At 50.8% G+C, this 18,023-nt stretch overlaps 1 protein-coding gene across 1 annotated transcript in view; it reads right to left on the reverse strand.

Annotated features, from left to right (window-relative positions):
* Positions 1-2,978: 2,978 nt before the first annotated feature.
* Positions 2,979-18,023, reverse strand: part of Plod1 (procollagen-lysine,2-oxoglutarate 5-dioxygenase 1) — a 27,921-nt gene continuing 12,876 nt past the window's right edge. The window contains exons 10-19 of the mRNA XM_021199641.1: positions 16,462-16,583; positions 14,791-14,895; positions 14,398-14,523; positions 13,561-13,702; positions 12,320-12,433; positions 11,662-11,727; positions 10,522-10,626; positions 9,075-9,221; positions 6,482-6,607; positions 2,979-4,128 (exon numbers count right to left, since the gene is read on the reverse strand). Of these exons, the coding sequence (XP_021055300.1) occupies positions 3,973-4,128; positions 6,482-6,607; positions 9,075-9,221; positions 10,522-10,626; positions 11,662-11,727; positions 12,320-12,433; positions 13,561-13,702; positions 14,398-14,523; positions 14,791-14,895; positions 16,462-16,583 (1,209 nt within the window). The 3' untranslated portion in view covers positions 2,979-3,972. The remainder of the gene's footprint in view (positions 4,129-6,481; positions 6,608-9,074; positions 9,222-10,521; positions 10,627-11,661; positions 11,728-12,319; positions 12,434-13,560; positions 13,703-14,397; positions 14,524-14,790; positions 14,896-16,461; positions 16,584-18,023) is intronic.

The following is an 18,023-nucleotide window of genomic DNA, read 5'->3' on the forward strand; positions in this document are numbered from 1 at the left end:
GCTGGCCTCGAACTCAGAAATCTGCCTGCCACTGCCTCCCAAGTGCTGGGATCAAAGGCGTGCACCACCACTGCCTGGAGGCGCATGCCTTTGATCCCAGCACTTATGTCAGTTATCCCTATTTTGATCGACTTTTCCACTGTGTATATGAATTACATATACCAGAAAATCGTCACTATTAGAAGCAACCCTGGACAGGACATGACGGTTCATGTTGGTCATCCTAGTACTCAGGGGTTGAGACAGGAGGATCACAGGTGAGAGGCCAGCCTGGATTACACGGGAAACTGCCACAAATAAACAAAACCCAAGAATCCTCTAAAAGGCATACACTGTTTTCAATTTTTATAATTAGTATGTGTGTGCGCGCACTCATGAATGATATATGTAGAGGGTACATGTGTGGAGTTAGTTCTTTCTATCCTTTACATAGTAGTTCTGGGAATCAAACTCAGGTCGTCGTGTTTGTTCAGGTGACTGCTAGATGAGCCAACTCACCAGCTCCAGTGTACACAATTCCTGAGTGGCCGGCTGTTTCCACGTGGACTACTAACTCCTTTCACCTACTTCTATGGTTTGGATGTGTTTGGTATCTGTGCTGGTCAGTTTTGGGGTTCTTTGTCTACTCGACACAAGCTAGCCTCATCTGAAAAGAGGAGTTCTGTAGAGAGAACACCTCCATAAGATTGATCCATAGGCAAGTTTGTGGAGTGTTTTCTTGATTGGTGATTGATGTGGAAGGACCCAGCTCACTGTAGGCACTACTGTGATCAGGCAGGTGACCCTAGGTTGTATAAGAAAGCAGGATGATGATAAAGCAGGCATGGTTGCTCATGCCTTTAATCCAAGCACTCAGGAGGCAGAGGCAGGTGGATCTCTTGTGATTTCAAGGTCATAGCCTGGTTTACAGAGTGAGTTCCAAGACAGCCAGGGCAGTTACACACAGAAAACTTGTCTCCAAAAAATAAGATTAAAACATGTGTGTGTGCCGGGTGGTGGTGGCGCACACCTTTAATCCCAGCACTCGGGAGGCAGAGGCAGGCGGATTTCTGAGTTCCAGGACAGCCAGGGCTACACAGAGAAACCCTGTCTCGAAAAATCAAAAACAAAACAAGAAACAAAACAAACAAACAAAAAACAAAGTGTGTGTGAGAGAGAGACAGAGAGACAGAGACAGACAGACAGACAGACAGACAGAGAGCCAGGTAAGCAAACCACGGAGAGTAAGCCAGTTAGCAACATAGCCTCTGCCTTAGTTCCTGTCCTGATTTCCCTCAGTAATAGAGTGTGACTTAAAATCTGTAACTTGAAATAAACCCTTTCCTCTCCAAGTTGCTTTTATTTAGAGAGGGTTTTTTTTTTCCCCAAACCCTCAGAAATCTAAGACACCATCCATGTTCACTTGTGGAAAGACCCATTAAAGGCAATGACTTCTGGGGAGTAATCAGGATTAAATGAGATCTGGAGAGCGGACCTCCACAGTGGCCTCAGTAGAAGAGAAATCTGAGGTAATGAGCACCCTCTGCCTGGCCGAGTGATGTTCTCCACCACAGCACGGCTTCCAGAACTCATCAACTTCTATGCTTCGGTTTCATCCGTTATTGGTTTTTTGAGACACAGTCTCTATGTAGCCCAAGCTAGCTTGAAACTTCCCATTCTCCCACCTCTGCCTCTCAGTGCTGGGATTACAGATGTGCACCACCACACCCAGGATTACAGATGGGCACCACCACACTCAATGATAGAAACTTCCAATCCAGGTGCAGCCAACCGGTAGCCTGAGTGTCATGTGTCCCAAGATAGCTATGACATCAGCTGAACACATTTGAAGATGACAGCATCTGGTGGCAACCATCAAAAGGCTGGATACCCCTGCGTCTTTGCAAATTACCCAGATCTGTAGTATTCTGTAACAGTGTAGCAACAGAAATCAGACTAAGAAGCAAGCCTGTAACACTGAGCACTAGGGAGCTACAGTAGGAGGACTGCCTGAGTCTGAGGCCAGTCTAGGAGACACATGAGTTCCAGATCACCACGGGCTACACAGAGACACCAGCTCAACAAACACAGTAACCTCCCCCTCCTCTGTAAGAAACTAGACTATGGGACAGCCACCTAGGGAACCAGTCCTTTCCAATCTGACCTGCCTACCCCACCTCCTCCAGACATCTACATCCTCTGGGCCTCAGGGGTCTTTGCCTACCAGGACTAGACACTACGTCCCTCCCTCTGCTTCACACTAAGGCCACATGGTCACATGAGGTCACACAGCTTCGGAGGCACCTTCGAGTGGTATCAGCTGACAACCCTTCTCCAGCACTACTGACATTTTAGGATAAATGGGGGTTTTGTCCACAGTGGTTAGGGGTTGCTCAGGTCCCCTCTAGTCTCTGTCTACTAGAAGCCAACAGCACCCCCTTCCCCAGTTCTAACAACCAAAAAAAAAGCCTCAGACCTGGGGAAAGTCTCCAGGGAGGCGAAAATCACGTAAATGACAGCAACAGCTTTATACATACTTAGCTGGGCATTCCCTACCGGTCCTACGCTGGTTTGCTCTGATGGCCACAGAGGCTACAGCGAAGCACATTTGGATGTGGTTTTTTTTTTCTTCTGCCTTGTAACCACTGATGGCAATCCCTTAGGACAAGGGTTTTGATAGCTTCAATTGCAGAAACCGTATTCAAACCCCTGTCCCTATCACTTACTCGCCATGTCCCGGAGCCAACAGTTATTTCTCTACCTGAGAAGAAGAAATGGTCCTCACCCAGGAGGGTGATGTGCTGAGGGCCTCACTTGCACCATAGCCAGATTACCTTAAGAGATGGGTAGATGGTAGCTCTTAGCAGAGCGGCGGTAGCATGCCTGTAATGCCAGTTCTTGGGGTTCAAACAAGGACTCAAACTGAGTTGGAGTTCTGCCCAGGCTACACGGATGTTAGATCTTAATAGCAAATGTCCTAAAGTATAACCAGACTGGTGTGCCCACAGTGAGGTCGGGGCCACCCAAAGTTCTGTTATTCCATGTTCATGGCTGCAGGAAGGGCTGGCAAAGGCTCTAAGAAGCAGTGACAGGTAATGCAGGTCTAAGCAACTGAAACGGTATGTCCCAGCCAGTTCCCAGTTCATAGTAGAGACTTTTATAAAACATAAATGCACCCTAGAGGCCACAAGGCACTGGGTTTGAGAGACAGGAGTCCTACAATCTACTGACAGTCTGTCCTTCCAGCCATGGGCTCTTACAACGCTCCCTGCTGATATCTGCCAGCCTCGTGTATGCTGGCCCACCCCAGGCATCTCTCATACAGTGGTTTGAACAATATTTAATAGAACTCTCGTCTCTGTCCCTGTCTCCAGAGGCATCGGGACAGGGTGACCCAGTACAGTGTGGACATATGCCCCTCCCCCAAGCAGGGTCAGTAGAGAACCAAGCATTGTCACAGATGTCTTTCCTGCCCCCTGGGAGGATTTTGAGTTACAGTCTCAATAGAGACAACTATTTGCTCTGGTGATAAAAACCTGGAAGAAAGGGCATCAAGAATCCTAGGTTTAGGGGTGGAGTTGGGGTAGGTGGGTTGACCCAGATCTTGGTGGCACTGAAACTTGAAACAGAATCCTGGGGGGGGCTAGCTCTTCCAGAGGTACTCTAGGCAAAGCTTCTGACTCTCCAGCATCCCAGGCAGCTCCGTCGGAAGTCTGGCCCCAGGGAAAGTCAGAGGAAGAAGGGGGCTGGGGACTCCTTGAAGATGAGCAATACCACCATCTCCTGAGACTAGTGGGAGCACCATGGGCAGCCCCAGTCCTGGAGGGGGCGCCCCATCTCTGGCCTGCACCCGATCGTTCCAGCTGGCAGCTTCAGGAGCAACAGGAGTTCAGGAATCAGAGGTTGGATTGGGTCCCTTGGCCCCAAGGGCTGCTAGGCAGTGGTTGTCAACGAAGAGAAGAAATAGATCGAACAGAGGCAGGCACTGGGCAGTTAGGGATCGACGAAGGACACAGCAATGTAGCGCGTGCCCTTGGTAGTAGGAAGCCCCTCGTGGTAGTGTGTGAGCCGCCCGGGATGCATGAGGGCCCAGCCCTTTCTTGGTGCTCTCACGGAGCAGTTGTAGCGCAGAAATCGGCAGCCTCCGCCCTGGGATAGAGGAAGCATCCATGAGTTCTTCCCCAGTTCACATCCCCTGTCCCTACAGCTAGCACCCAGTCCCCTGTTCTATCATGGCCAAGGGGCCTATCAGCACTGAGGGGCTGGGGATGCCTGAGAAAGCACTAGGAGATGCAGAGGCTGACCTGGGAGTCAGGCGTCCCTGGACAAAGGTCACCTCCACCCTTCACCCTTTTCTAAGTTTGTAATTCCCCTGAACCTCAGGTTCTGCTTCTGTAGACAACTGACGGGGATAAACAAGAGTACGCACAGAGAGTTTGGCTACGTGTGGGCCTGTAATCCCAGCACCCAAAAGGTAGGGACAGAAGAATTAGGAGTTCAAGGCTAGCCTCAGCTTCACAGTAAGTTTGTGGCCAACCAGGGCTACATGAGACCTCGTCTGAAAAACAAACACAACACATACATACATTCATTCGTACACATAGCTCTGGACTGCTTGGGGGTGTGGCTCGGCAGAAGCATACCTGCCTAGGAAGCAAGAGCGCCCCCTGGGTTTCTGTAGCTCACAGACAAATGACTCATTCCCAGAACCACAGGTATTTTGTTGCTGTCCTGGGTAATCCTGGCCTCTAGTCATACTAGATTTCCGGAACAACCTCAGAGTCTGACACTTCAAAATATCTTCAGAAATCGCTGATGCTCCCCTGGGGTCAAAACCTCGCCTGGCTGAGAACTCATGGCTCAGGGCTATATTGCTTCACTGTGAATTTGTTTGGCTTGGCTTTTTAAAGACAGGGTCTCTCTCTCTCTACATAGCCTTGGCTATCCTGGCAATCACTATATAGATCAGGCTGGCTTTGAACTCACAGAGGACGTCCTGTCACTGCCTCCTGGGTGCTGCTACACCACACATACCTTCCTGCTGTTAAATTCTTAGAAATGCAGTGTGATAGGGCAGAACAGTGCAGAGGTTGGTCCATCGGGTACTTCTGCTGAGGCCACTCCAGGCTTAGCTAGGCTGTCATCTCCATAATGGTGAAGCCCATGGAAAATCACCCAACTCCCAAACTGTGTGCATCCGTGAAGCTCCCTGCAGCTGCCCAGTGAGCCGGCAGTGTTCGGTTTCTGCCTATCAAAACCTCAAGTCCTCATACTGGGCCGTGGTGGCACACACCTTTAATTCCAGCACCCAGGAGGCAGAGGCAGATGGACCTCTGAGTCTACAGAGAGGCCAGCCTGGTCTACAGAGCTAGTTCCAGGCCAGCCAGGGCTACATAGGGAAACTCAAAACAACTGTGTTCTGGACACTTAGGTGTGGTCCTAGCCAGCTTTCAATTAGCTATGAACTGTCTGAGTGGTCCCACCGGTAGGCTCCTGTAACAATAGCTTTTGCTGTTTTGGTTTTGAAGGCAGAGTGGCATGTAGCTCAGGATGGCCTGGATCTATCTTTCTTTCTTTCTTTCTTTCTTTCTTTCTTTCTTTCTTTGTTTTTTGAGACAGGGTTTGTAGCCCTGGCTGTCCTGGAACTCACTTTGTAGACCAGGCTGGCCTCGAACTCAGAAATCCGCCTGCCTCTGCCTCCAAGTGCTGGGATTAAAGGTGTGCGCCACCACCGCCCGGCTGGCCTGGATCTTTCTATGTAGCCGAACATGACCTTGAACTTGTGATCTTCTTGCGTCTATCTCCTAAGTACTAAGATGACAGGTGTGTACCACCATGCCTGACGTTATATAGTGCCGCAGTGAACCCAGAGTCAGGTGACCACCTCTCAACACATTTTTAAAAAAGAAAAAAATCACATACAGGTATTGAGGCCCAAGCTAGGACACTCACAGAGGCCTAGCTGAGGCCCTCAGAATGGCTTTCCTCAACCTCAATGCCTTCTTGGTTTCCCTAGTGCTTTCTTCCAGCCACAAGTTTGTGCCCGAGACCAGAGCTGACAATCTCCCTACTCCCAAAGAAACCTTCTTCCTTCTCATAAGGAGAGGCCCCAAACTCCTTCACCAGTGGCTGTCTGTCACTCGGTATTTATTGGGATTTCTGATAAGCCGTGACCTGGGTTCCCCTCATGTGTTCTCACAACTCACACGAAGATGGAAGGAAAGAGAGGTGAAGAAACCTGTTAGAGGACACAGGGCTCGGGAGGAAGGAGGAGGGATGCAGAAACACTGCCCCGACCTTCTGGAGTTTGTGCTGTGGCTCCTGTGAAGGCTCTTCTACCTGCCAAGCTGTGCCTTGATTTCTTCTTCCAGGAAGCCCTCCCCACGTACCCAGCCCCATCTTCCTCTGCGCGCTGGGACTCTTGGTCATAGCCACTGGGTTTTGCTCACCAGAGCCTGGCTCCTCCCTCAGCCTGCCCCCGAGGCCCGAGGCCCTGGCTCACCTCATAATCTTCCCCAACCCTGTTCAGGGCTATGTTGACGGTGAAGGTAGAGGCGTCATGGTGGGGCATCAAGGAAGGCTGCTCGTCAGGCTTATAGCGGACGACGAAGGCTAGATCAAACTGGGCCTGTGACAGGGTGGGGGAGGCGAGGAAGCCTACATCAGTCAAGAGAGGCTTAAAGGGCCCAGAAAAGGCAGAGTGCACTGTGAGGTCCGTCTAATCAGCTGTGATGTTCGCTCCCAGGGGATGGGGTTACTTTTTCGTTCCTCAGTGCCTGGAACCGCAGCTGGCACAGAAATGTCTCAGGAAGAACGTACGGAAAGAGGGAAGGGGCAAGGAAAGTGGGGGACTCGAAGGGAGAGGAAGGAAATGAAGGCCGAATGGGAACAGGAAGGACTCCAGCTCTGTCTCCCCTTTCTGGCCACGACATACACTGCTGATTTCCCGAGAACGGGCCCAGATGCACTGGAGAAGGTATGCTCTTCCAGAGGACCAGGGTTCCATTATCCAGCACCCACGTGGTGACTCACAACCATCAGCAACTCCAGTCCAGTCCCAAAGAACCCGACCACCTCTGTGTTCTCTGCAGACACTGTATACCTGTGGTGAACAGACATACATGCAGGCAAGACACACATACACATAAAGTTAAAAGAAAAAGAAAAGAGCAGTGTAGGGACTTGAATATGCCTGGCCCGGGGAATGGCACTATTTGGAGGTGTGGCCTTTTTGGAGTAGGTGTGGCCTTATTGGAGGAAGTGTGTCACTGTGGGGCATGAGCTTTAAGACTCTTGTCCTTGGGAGGCAGAGGCAGGCGGATTTCTGAGTTCGAGGCCAGCCTGGTCTACAAAGTGAGTTCCAGGACATCCAGGGCTACACAGAGAAACCCTGTCTCAGAAAACCAAAAAATAAAAAATAAAAGACTCTTGTCCTAGCTTCCTGGAAAGCAGTCTTCTCCCAGTGGCTTCCAGATGAACATGTAGAACTCTTAGCACCTTCTGTACCATGCCTGCCTGGACGCTGCCATGCTCTCACCTTGATGATAATAGACTGAACCTCTGAACCTGTAAGCCAGGCCCAATTAAATGTTGTCCTATTCAGAGTTGCCTCAGGCTGGTGAGATGGCTCAGCAGGTAAGAACACTGACTGCTCTTCCGAAGGTCCTGAGTTCAAATCCCAGCAACCACATGGTGGCTCACAACCATCCATAATGAGATCTGACCACCCTCTTCTGGTGCATCTGAAGTCAGCTACAGTGAACTTATGTATAGTAATAAATAAATCTTTAAAAAAAAAAGGGGGGGTTTGCGTTGGTCATGGTGTCTGTTCACAGCAGTAAAACCCTAACTCAAGCTGGAAGGCATGCCTGTGAGGCAGGAGAATTGCTTTAAGTTGGAGGCCAGCTTGGTCTACATAGCCAAGCTTGGGGTATACAGAAAGACCCTGTCTCAAAAGGTCAAGGGGAGGTGGAGGAAATGGGGGGCTGTAGCTCCGTTGATGAAGTGCTTGCTTGGTAGACATGAAGACAGACTTGCAAATGATACCAGTAGGACAGGAAGGAATGGAGTGGGCTTGTAGCCAGCTGAGTGGCTTCTCTGGTGGACTAGTGGGACGATAGAAGCGAGGCTTAAAGATACAGAGGGCACGGCTGGAGAGATGGCTTGGTGGTGAGAGTACAAGGTGCTCTTGCAGAGGACACAGGATCAGTTACCACCCACACGGTAGCTCACAGGTTATCTGTGACTCCAGTTCCAGAGGGCCCAACACCTTCCTTCGGCACCCCTCAAACACCCATATCCAAGTACACACCGCTACATATAAATAAAACTAAAATTTAAAAAGCAAAATGAATTGAATAAATTTACAAACAAACATAAAATGAAAGCACAGAACGCTCAGCTCGATGGTGCGCACTTCTAATCCAAGTTATCTGGGAAGAGCTGAAGCAGAAGAATCTAAAGTCCTAGGGCCTGCCTGGGTTGCAAAGTGAGTTCAAGGTCAGCTTGAGCAAGTTAGTGAGACCGAGTCTCAAAGCAAAAAAGAAAACGGGAAGCCAAGATTTAGGCTTGGTGGGTCACACCTGTAATCGCAGCTCCTGGGAGGCCAAACAAGGAGTATCACCCCAAATTCAAGGCCAGACTTTATAGAGCACTATAAAGAGACCCTGTCTCAAAAGAATTTCTGTTTAAAAAACAACAACAACAAAAAAGTAACACGATCAAGAGAGCTAGGAATGTTAATTCTGTGGTAAAATGACTGTCTAGACATGCAAGGCCCTATGTGCAATTCCCAGTACAGGCAGGCAGGCAGACAGACAAAGGAAAGATTTACATGAGGCACAGTCAGAGCCTCGGACAGCATGCCAGATCCATGGGTGCTTCTCAAGGCCCCACCCAGCTGCTCTGTGTCCCCCCCCCCCTCTCTCTCTCTCTCTCTCTCTCTCTCTCTCTCTCTCTCTCTCTCTCTCTCTTTATACCTCACTTAATGGGGTGGAAGTATATCAGTCTCCCTTGGAGACCAGAACATCTAGCCTCTCCCTCAAGCTGGAACTGTGCCCACCATCCCCCATCCCGCTGCCTGCAGGCAGACCCACCCTAGTGTAGTAGCCAGGGTACAGCTTCTCGGTCATGGGGGCGATGTACTCCACCAGGAACTTGTGCCACTCCCGCTCGAAGGTGATCTGGTTCATGTGGATGTCGATAGTGGGCACATTTTCATAGCCACCCTGGATACGGTTGTCCTGGAAGTGACCACAGAGAGAGGATTCAAGATGGCACCCAGACTCCCATGCCCTGAGACTCAGGCTCTGACCCCCTCCCTTCCCCTTCGATACAGGATAGGACATGATATGACAAAGAGGAGGGGTACTGCAGACATCATTAAAGTCCTAATCCATTGGCTTTGGGTTAATCAACAGAGAGGTTATCCCGGGTGGTTGGATCTATCAGGCGAGCTTTTTAACAGAGAATCTTGAGCAGCCAGGCCATGGCTCTGTTCTCCACCTTCATTCAGGAAACAGACTTGCTCCAGCAACAACATCATGAGCTGATAATCCACAGACAAAGAACAGCTCCAGCAGACCCCCAAACTGCAGCTTCATGAGATCCCGAGCAGAGGACCCAGGCGAGGCATGCCTGGACCCTGACCCTCAGAAACTGGGAGACAATGCACAGGGGCTTTGGGGGTTTTGTCTTTGGTGCTGAGAACTGAGCTTAGAGTCTTGGGACACTCAGCAGGTGTTCTGCCACTGAGCTACATGGTATTCGCTGAGGTTCTGAGGTCCATGACTGTCCCTGTCACGAAAGCAGAGATCTGCCCAGAAACAAACAGGTTGGGCAGGTAACCCGCTCAGTTAGTCTGGCTGTAAGGTCAGAGTTCAGCCAACCGGAGGCACAGAGATCTAGGAATGCCTGCATCTTTAAGGGAAATGCCGAAAGTTCCCAAGTCATGTGTAGTAGAGTCCGGACAACAACCTTCACCATGCCACTTGCATCAGATGTCAGATGAACGTGGACCTGGTACCTAATAGCCTTTGTACCTCATTGGCTCATTTCTCCCCATTTTCAAATGCTTGCCCAAGGCAAGAAGCTGAAGTATTCAACAAACAAGCCAGGAAATAAAAACTTTGAACCTCACTTTAAGGCAGCTCAAAGCCAAACAACTGGGCAACGTCTGTTTGGGAACTTCCACACCGTTTCTGTTTTTCTTTTTCTTTTTCTTTTTCTTTTTCTTTTTCTTTTTCTTTTTCTTTTTTCTTTTCTTTTCTTTTTTCTTTCTTTCTTTCTTTCTTTTTTTAAGATTTATTCAGATCTCCTTACAGATGGATGTGAGCCACCATGTGGTTGCTGGGAATAGAACTCGGGCCCTTCGGAAGAGCAGTCAGTGCTCTTAACCACTGAGCCATCTCTCCAGTCCCACACCGTTTCTAAACCTTGTGCTCTCTCCTGCTTACACCCTGAAAGTAAAGAGTCCTGGACAGACAGACTGGTAACCAGGAGAAGAACCTAGAAGGGCAGCCTCCCAGGCATCTGAAGCATTACCTTATTATCGCCCAGAGACCACTGGCCATAGTGTTCCATCTCCTCCACCAGCTCATCACAGGCCGCCTCCGTGAAGATGGGGAACCAGTAGACATCTGGACAAGGCTGGGAAGAGTGAAGACCCCATCATCAGGGTCCAGAATGACAGCACCATGTCCTCCTAAAAACGTGGGAACCCCTGTGGGGCTCCTCATGAGTCTCCCCCCAGTCCGCTCCTTGATCCTCAGGGAACTCTCTGAGTGACCCAGATGAGTAAGGGCTCAGTGGATGCCGTTAGATTGATTGAGAGGCTGAAGAAAGACAGAGATCAGACGGACTTTCCAGCCAAGGTTACAGCTGCTGCTACCAGTATCAGCCTGGGGAGAGTGTGCTCCTTGCAGAGACTACTGGTGTGGGTGAGAAGAGAGAGCCCCATCCCTCACTCTTGCCTCGGAGGCTCTGTTTGGGGACAATCCTTCCGCCTCCACCTCCATCTGTACTGTCTGGTTTTGTGTGTCAACTTGACACAGGCTGGAGTTATCACAGAGAAAGGAGCCTCCCTTGAAGAAATGCCTCCAAGAGATCCAGCTGTAAGGCATTTTCTCAGATAGTAATCAAGGGTGGGAGGGCCCATTGTGGGTGGTGCCATCCCTGGGCTGGTGGTCCTGGATTCTATAAGAGAGCAGGCTGAGCAAGCCAGGGGAAGGAAGCCAGTAAGTACCATCCCTCCATGGTCTCTGCATCAGCTCCTGCTTCCTGACCTTGAGCTCGGGTTCCAATCCTGACTTCCTTTGGTGATGAACAGCAATGTGGAAGTGTAGGCTGAATAAACCTTTTCCTCCCCAACTTGCTTCTTGGTCATGATGTTTGTGCAGGAATAGGAACCCTGACTAAGACACCATCTTAGTTCTGGGATTACAGACTTATACCACCATGCCCAGCAGTTCTGTCCTTCTTGTCAAAGTATCTACAGACCTCAGCTGGAAAGTGCTGCTGGGAGAGAGGCCCATCCACCTCAGGTACTGCCAGAGCAGACAGACAGGCAGGCAGACAGGCAGACAGACAGACAGATGGCTCCCCCGCTGCACAATACACACACATATTGAATCTCCACCCTCATGTACTCCCACAGCAGCAAGTGTGGGTTATGAACCCCCCTACCGTCTCCACCAGCTTCCCCGCCAGGGCCTTGGTGTAATTCTCATGGATGTACTTCTCTTTCCAGTCCTGTAGAGAATGAGACATGGAATGGGGTTCCCAGGCCTGACCTGGGTCAGTTGTGGTCACCTCAAGTCTAACGGCATTGGTGGCACCTAAAGAGTCACCAGCCTTCAGGCTCCTTGAAACATGAGTAGGTATGACCTCGTCAGAGGCAAGCTACACATGCCTGCTGGGTGTGGGAGTGTTGTCGGGATGCACAGGATCTCACATCTGCACTTATACGTACATGTGTGTACCTGTGTCTGTGTATAGGCATGTACAAGTGCCCATGTCGGCTACACACCCCATCATTTGTGAATACTGTCACACACTGTCACAACTGCTGCTTCCTTTGATCAAGGCAACACCCTCAGGAGTAAGCTAAGCCAGGGACAACCCATCTTAGAACCAAAATTAGGGATGACCCAAAGGTTAAAATGGCTCAATTAAGTCACAGCTCCCTGCTCCACTCGGTGGCAAGGTGCCCCTCTGTAGTAGAATAAAGCCCTGGAGGTGAGTGGGGACTTGTGGAGAACAGGTCATGCAGTCTCCAGTGGACAAGATCAGCCAACTGGAGTCTCTCTGAGATCCAGCCCAGGTCCAACCACCCAGGTCTTACCTCAGGGTTGCTGAACACCTCCCAGAGATCGTTATGTAGGTGGGTGGTCTGGTAGTTATCCAGGGACAGCAGGTGGCCAAAGGTGTGCCGGTTGGTCAGGAACATGAACACCTCCTATAGAGAGTTGACGGATAGAAAAGCTTCCTCACCCTGTACTCCCCAGAGGGTGAGGGGCGGGCATGCAGTGACCACAGCCAGATTCAACCAGATTAAAGACCTGTGAGTACAGTGCTGTGCTCCCAGCACCCAGCACAGCCCCACCCCAGCGATGCAATCAGAGAAGGCTTCCTGGAGGACTGAAGACAAGAGAAAAGGACTCTCTCCCCCTTCCTCCTTTTCTCGTTTGCCACGCTGGGGATTGAGCCCAGAGCCTCAAGCCTGTAGCGCAAGAACACTCCTAAGGGCTGTGATCCTGACGTGCTGATCACCGGGGGAAACCTGTGATCATATAATAATAAATAAACCACGCAGTTACATCAAAGCAATGCGCCAGGACTGACGAGGATAAAAGCCTGACAGCCCAAGTAGGATCCTTGGGACCCGTGTCAAGGCAAAAGGAAAAAACCAGCTCCATGAAGTTTCCTCATCTCTACGTGCATGCTGTGGGATATGTGTACTGCGCCATGCCCCTCTCTGACTCACACACAGACACAGACAGATAGACACACACACACACACACACACACTCACACACAGACACACACACACACTCTCTCACACACAGACAAATACAGACAGACACACACACACACACTCTCTCTCTCACACACAGACACACACACAAACACTCTCTCTCACACACACACAGACAGACACACACACACTCTCACACAGACACAGACACAGACAGACACACTCTCTCTCTCACACACACACACACAGACACACACACACATACACACACACACAAAAAAAAAAAAACAAAAACAAAAAAATAAGAGATATGCGGCGAGACATGAAGTCACATAAATGTCTCTTGAACATAACTACCAGATGACATCGAGGCGGGAAGTACAATTTTCTTTAGGCTCTATCAAAATAATAAATAAATTGGGTGTGGTAGCACACATCTGTAATCCCAGAACCCGGGAGACTGAGGCAGGAGGACCAGCCTCACCCCAGAGCCCTCAGAAGCCCCTTTCTACAGCCACAAGATGGCCCAGTGTGCAGGTCAAGGCTAGAGGACCACACCCCTGGCACAAGTACAGGCCCCCCCACCCCAGCCCCCAAGCCCCACTGACCTGCTGTCGGACATTGGCGCAGAAACTCATGTCGGAATCCAACTTGCTGTAGTGGAAAAGGTCTACGTTCTGCAGCTCGGCCCGCAGGGCACTGCCCTTGATCAGGTAGATGTTCGAGATGTAAGGCACGTTCCAGACGCCACTGAGGGAGAGCAAGGAGATGACAGGGTCACTGGCTGGATGAGGGCTCAAAGCCTGGGAGCCCAGAGGCAGGAAGAAAAGGCTGTATCAAATTATAAATAAACTGGGTGTGCTGGCACACATCTGTCATCTCAGAACCTGAGAGACTGAGGCAGGAGAATCAAGAGTTGAGTCTATTGAACCTGAGTCAGTGTTTGGAGGGATATTCATTTGGGGGTGCTAATCTGCTTTTTATATGTTTTTATTCTGTGTACATACATGTGTCTGTGCAAGTATGAGCCACAAGACATGGGTGGAGCTCAGAGGACAACCTTTGGGAACTGGTCCTGTCCTCCCACCGTGTGGTGCTCAGAGACCAAACTCACTTTGTTGAGTTTGGCAAAAGGTGCCCTTACTCACTGAGCCATCTTGCCAGACCTAAACGAACTTTTTTCTTTTGTTTCAGTGCTGGGGACTGAACACGGGGCCTTGCAAGCGCTCTCCTACTGAGTTAAATCCTAAACTCAACAGTGCTGATCTCCGCCCCACCCCCACCCCTGCTCCCACCCTGAGCATGGCAGTCCACGTCAACTTTCAGGAATTCTTCTGTGTGTCTGACTCTAGAGTCCTCTTTGCTTGAGGTTCAGCTCACCCAGGGCAGTGATGCAGGGGAGGGGCACCGCAAACCCGGGAGAGATGAAGGCACTGGATACTCACACACGACGGCCCTGCACAATGTCCACGTAGTCCTCCGAGCGGGCGTAGTACCCATCTGCACTCAGAGCCCCCCAGAAGTTGGACCAGAGCCTCCCGTTTCGGGTCATGAGTGGCGCAATGACATTCCTGAGTAGGGGGCACGGGCAGACCAGACTGAGGATGGGGAAGTGGAGGAGCCCAGCAACCAGTGATTTGCATACTGGGGTCTCTGGGGTAGGGAAGGCCTGGCTCATCAGAAACAGCCCATCCCTCCTGAGCTGGGGACAGACCCGGGAAGGTGCCATTCTATCAACCTTTGAAGGTGTCAGGCTGGGAGCCCCAAGGAGTAAAAAGTCAAGGGGCCTCCCAGCCTGAGCAGGCTTTGCTCAGGAGGCCACCCACCCACAGTCTTACTTGTTTTGCTCAATGAGGAGCCGTAGGCTGTTGGGCTCTGTCAGAGCCACATCAGCATCCACACTGAAGTAGTAGGTGCAAGTCTGGTCCTGACGGCACAGGTCTCTGTGAGAGGAAAAAGGGTGAAGGGGAGAGGCAGGGAGATGCTGGTCACAGAGCTCCCTCAGAAGATACCACATCTGTCCTCATAGCTTGGCTTTATGATATACCGGGAAAGGGGGCCTTGGGACTCACGGGCTCAGGAGCAGGCTGGGACCTCAAAGGCCCCCCTCCCAACTCTGACAGGCGTCTGAGCTCTCGGGTTAAAGACCTGGAAAGGGCAAAGGATTCGTCTGGAGGAAGCGCAGCCCACCAGATGGGGCTCAACAAGGCCTGTCTGGAGAGCAATGGAGCAACTGGCAGCAATGGAAAGTGGGGTTCCCAGCAGCAGCAGAGCACTTCCTTGGTATGTGTGAGGTCCTGGGCTTGATTCTAGTACCCCACATTAAAAAAAAAAAAAAAAAAAGCATGTCCCTGGGTATGGTGGTGTACACCTGTAAGTAACAGCACTTGGGGCAGGAGAATCTGGAGTGTAAGGGCAGCCTTGGCTCTACAGTGAGTTCAAGGCCAGACTGGGCTACATGAGACCCTGCTTCAAAATGCCAAAAACCTTCCTTAAAAGCTCCCTTTTGTTCAACTAGTCCAGGGCTCAGAAAGCAATGGTCCCAGGCCTGAGGCTTCCCACTGCCAAGTTTGTTCTACCCAGAACGGTTTTGTGTTCCTAAATGACTAGGAGAGGGGAAAGAAAAAAAAAAAAAAACATCAAAAGAAAATTACACCTTCCTGTGAGGAAGTCAAATTTCAGTGTCCCTAAATAAAATCTTTCTGGAACACAATCGTACTCATTCATTACACATCGGTGGCCATCTTTACGCTACACAGGCAGACGGCTCAGCAAGGGCGAGGAAGCCCACCAAGCTGGCCAGCAGAGCTGATTGCTATCCAGTACTTTCCGGGAAGTTCGAAGGAAGTCTGCCGGCCCCAGACTGAGACAGAGGAAGTTTCTATTTTTTTTTGAAACAGCCCGTAGCTCCAGCTGGCCTTAACCAGCTTTAGAACTGAGGAACGTATGACAGTCTGCACTTGGGGACCCCTGCCCTGGAGACACAGAGAGAACAGGACTTTTAGTCCTAAACCTAATAGTTGGGGTGCCCAACCTTGAACTCCCGACCCTCCTGCCCAGGAGTTCAGGTGTGTGCTACCATGGCCAGTTTATGTGGTGCTGAGGATCAAACAGTGTCAACACACATGCTAGGCAATCACCCAACCAACTGAGCTATGTCCCTAAACCTAGACCAATGGACTCTTGTGTCTTCATCTCTGTTCGATTTCATTTATTTCTTAAATTATTATTAGCGTGTGAGTTCACCACAGCATGCTGATGAAGGTCAGAGGACAACTTTATGAAGTCGGGGCTATCCTCTGACTGCCATGTGGTCGGGCTCAGGGGCCCCCACGTTGTCCTGACAGAGGTTACTTCCTCATTTCACAGAGGAGAGCCCTGAGACCCAGACAAGGTCGGGACTATGTTGGAGCCCACAGAGCCTTGTGAATTCCCAGCCTGCTGCTCCCAACGCCATGGCCCATCCGCCCACCACCACCACGAATGGAGAGAACCCATGAGTCACTCACGCGCCCATGTTCCTGGCGTCTGCGTTGGCCATGCGCACCTCAGGTCCCACTAGCTTCACAGACTGGTACTCACTGCCGTGCTCCGCCAGGAACTGCTCTACCTGAAGCTTATGGTGCCGTTCCTGGGGTGGTGAGGAGGCAAGGGGCAGATGGAGACACAGCATCCCCTCTCACTTGCCAGAGAATGCTGTCTCTGACACACTCCTGTCATCTGCATCGCTGTCAGAGCGCCCTTCTCTGGTGGTCCTTTTATGCTCATCTACCCTGCCCAGGCCCTGCCCCATTGGCCTCTTCACAGCTCCGTCATCAGGACAGTCCCTCCTCCCAAAGACCCCACATCCAGAAACTCTGATGATCTCTGGGGTGTCATGTTAACCAGTCTACCAGGGGATCTAGATGCAGATATGACAGTCTGCACCTGGGGCCGCTATCCTGGGGAAGTGGAAAGAACAGGATTTTTTAGTCCTAAACTAAAAATCCTAATAGGTGCCCAACCTATTGACACTGTGGTATTACATCATTATCTACACATGCCATCCTGGGATGCGTGTCCCGCTACCTTTCTGTCCACAGGGGCTTGATGGACATTGGAGGTGAATGTGGGTAAGTCGGGCAGGGAGGCAAGCTGAGTGGGAGACTGTGGGTCCCTGGTATGGGGCATCTTGCTACAGCTGGAAGATAAACAGGGGAGATACTGACAAGGCATCTGAGCAGACCTCAGAGAGGACAAAGGGCCTCAGAGACTAAATAAGATGTGGCCAGTCAAAGCCACATCAAAGCAGAGGAGAGACAAGGCTTTACCCCGCCAGAAGACTGCTGAGCCACCAGGCCTGCTCCCCACAGAGCTCAGGGCTCAGGACTTGCACCCATGTCCCCTGAAGCTGCTAAAGCAATGGCAACCCAACTTGACTGTCATCAAAGCAAGCCCAGAAGCACAAAGGAGGCAGGAAACAAAAAGTGACAACAGTCAAGGTGTCCTGGCTTGAATGAGCTCGGCCCCCATAGGCTCATATATTTTAATAGCTGGTCCCCGGTTGGTGGAACTGTTTGAGAAGGATTAGGAGGCATGGCCCTGTTGGAGGAGGTGTGTCCCAAAGGTGGGTAGGCTTTGAGAATTCACAAGCTTTCTGCCCTCCCTACAACTCTATCACGTTGCCTGCTGCTCATGGCTCTGCATGTGCACGCTCTGCTCTTCCAGACCTTTGTTCCTCTACCGAGGACTCCAACTGGAATCATAAGCCCAATCAAATCAATTTATGATTTATCGCGTAAGTTGCCTTGGTCATGGTGTTTTGTCACAGCAACAAACAGGTGACTAAGACCCAAGATTACCCACTGCATGCTTCCTCTCCGCCCCTCTTACTATTATGGGTAAAACCTAGGGGCTCAGAACTGGAGAGACTTGACTATTGATTCATCCATTAAGAGTACTTGCTGGGGCTGGTGAGATGGCTCAGCAGGTAAGAGCACCTGACTGCTCTTCCGAAGGTCCTGAGTTCAAATCCCAGCAACCACATGGTGGCTCACAACCATCTCCTAACAAGATCTGACTCCCTCTTCTG

This window comes from Mus pahari, chromosome 6 (assembly GCF_900095145.1).
Source record: "Mus pahari chromosome 6, PAHARI_EIJ_v1.1, whole genome shotgun sequence".
Taxonomy (NCBI): Eukaryota; Metazoa; Chordata; class Mammalia; order Rodentia; family Muridae; genus Mus; species Mus pahari.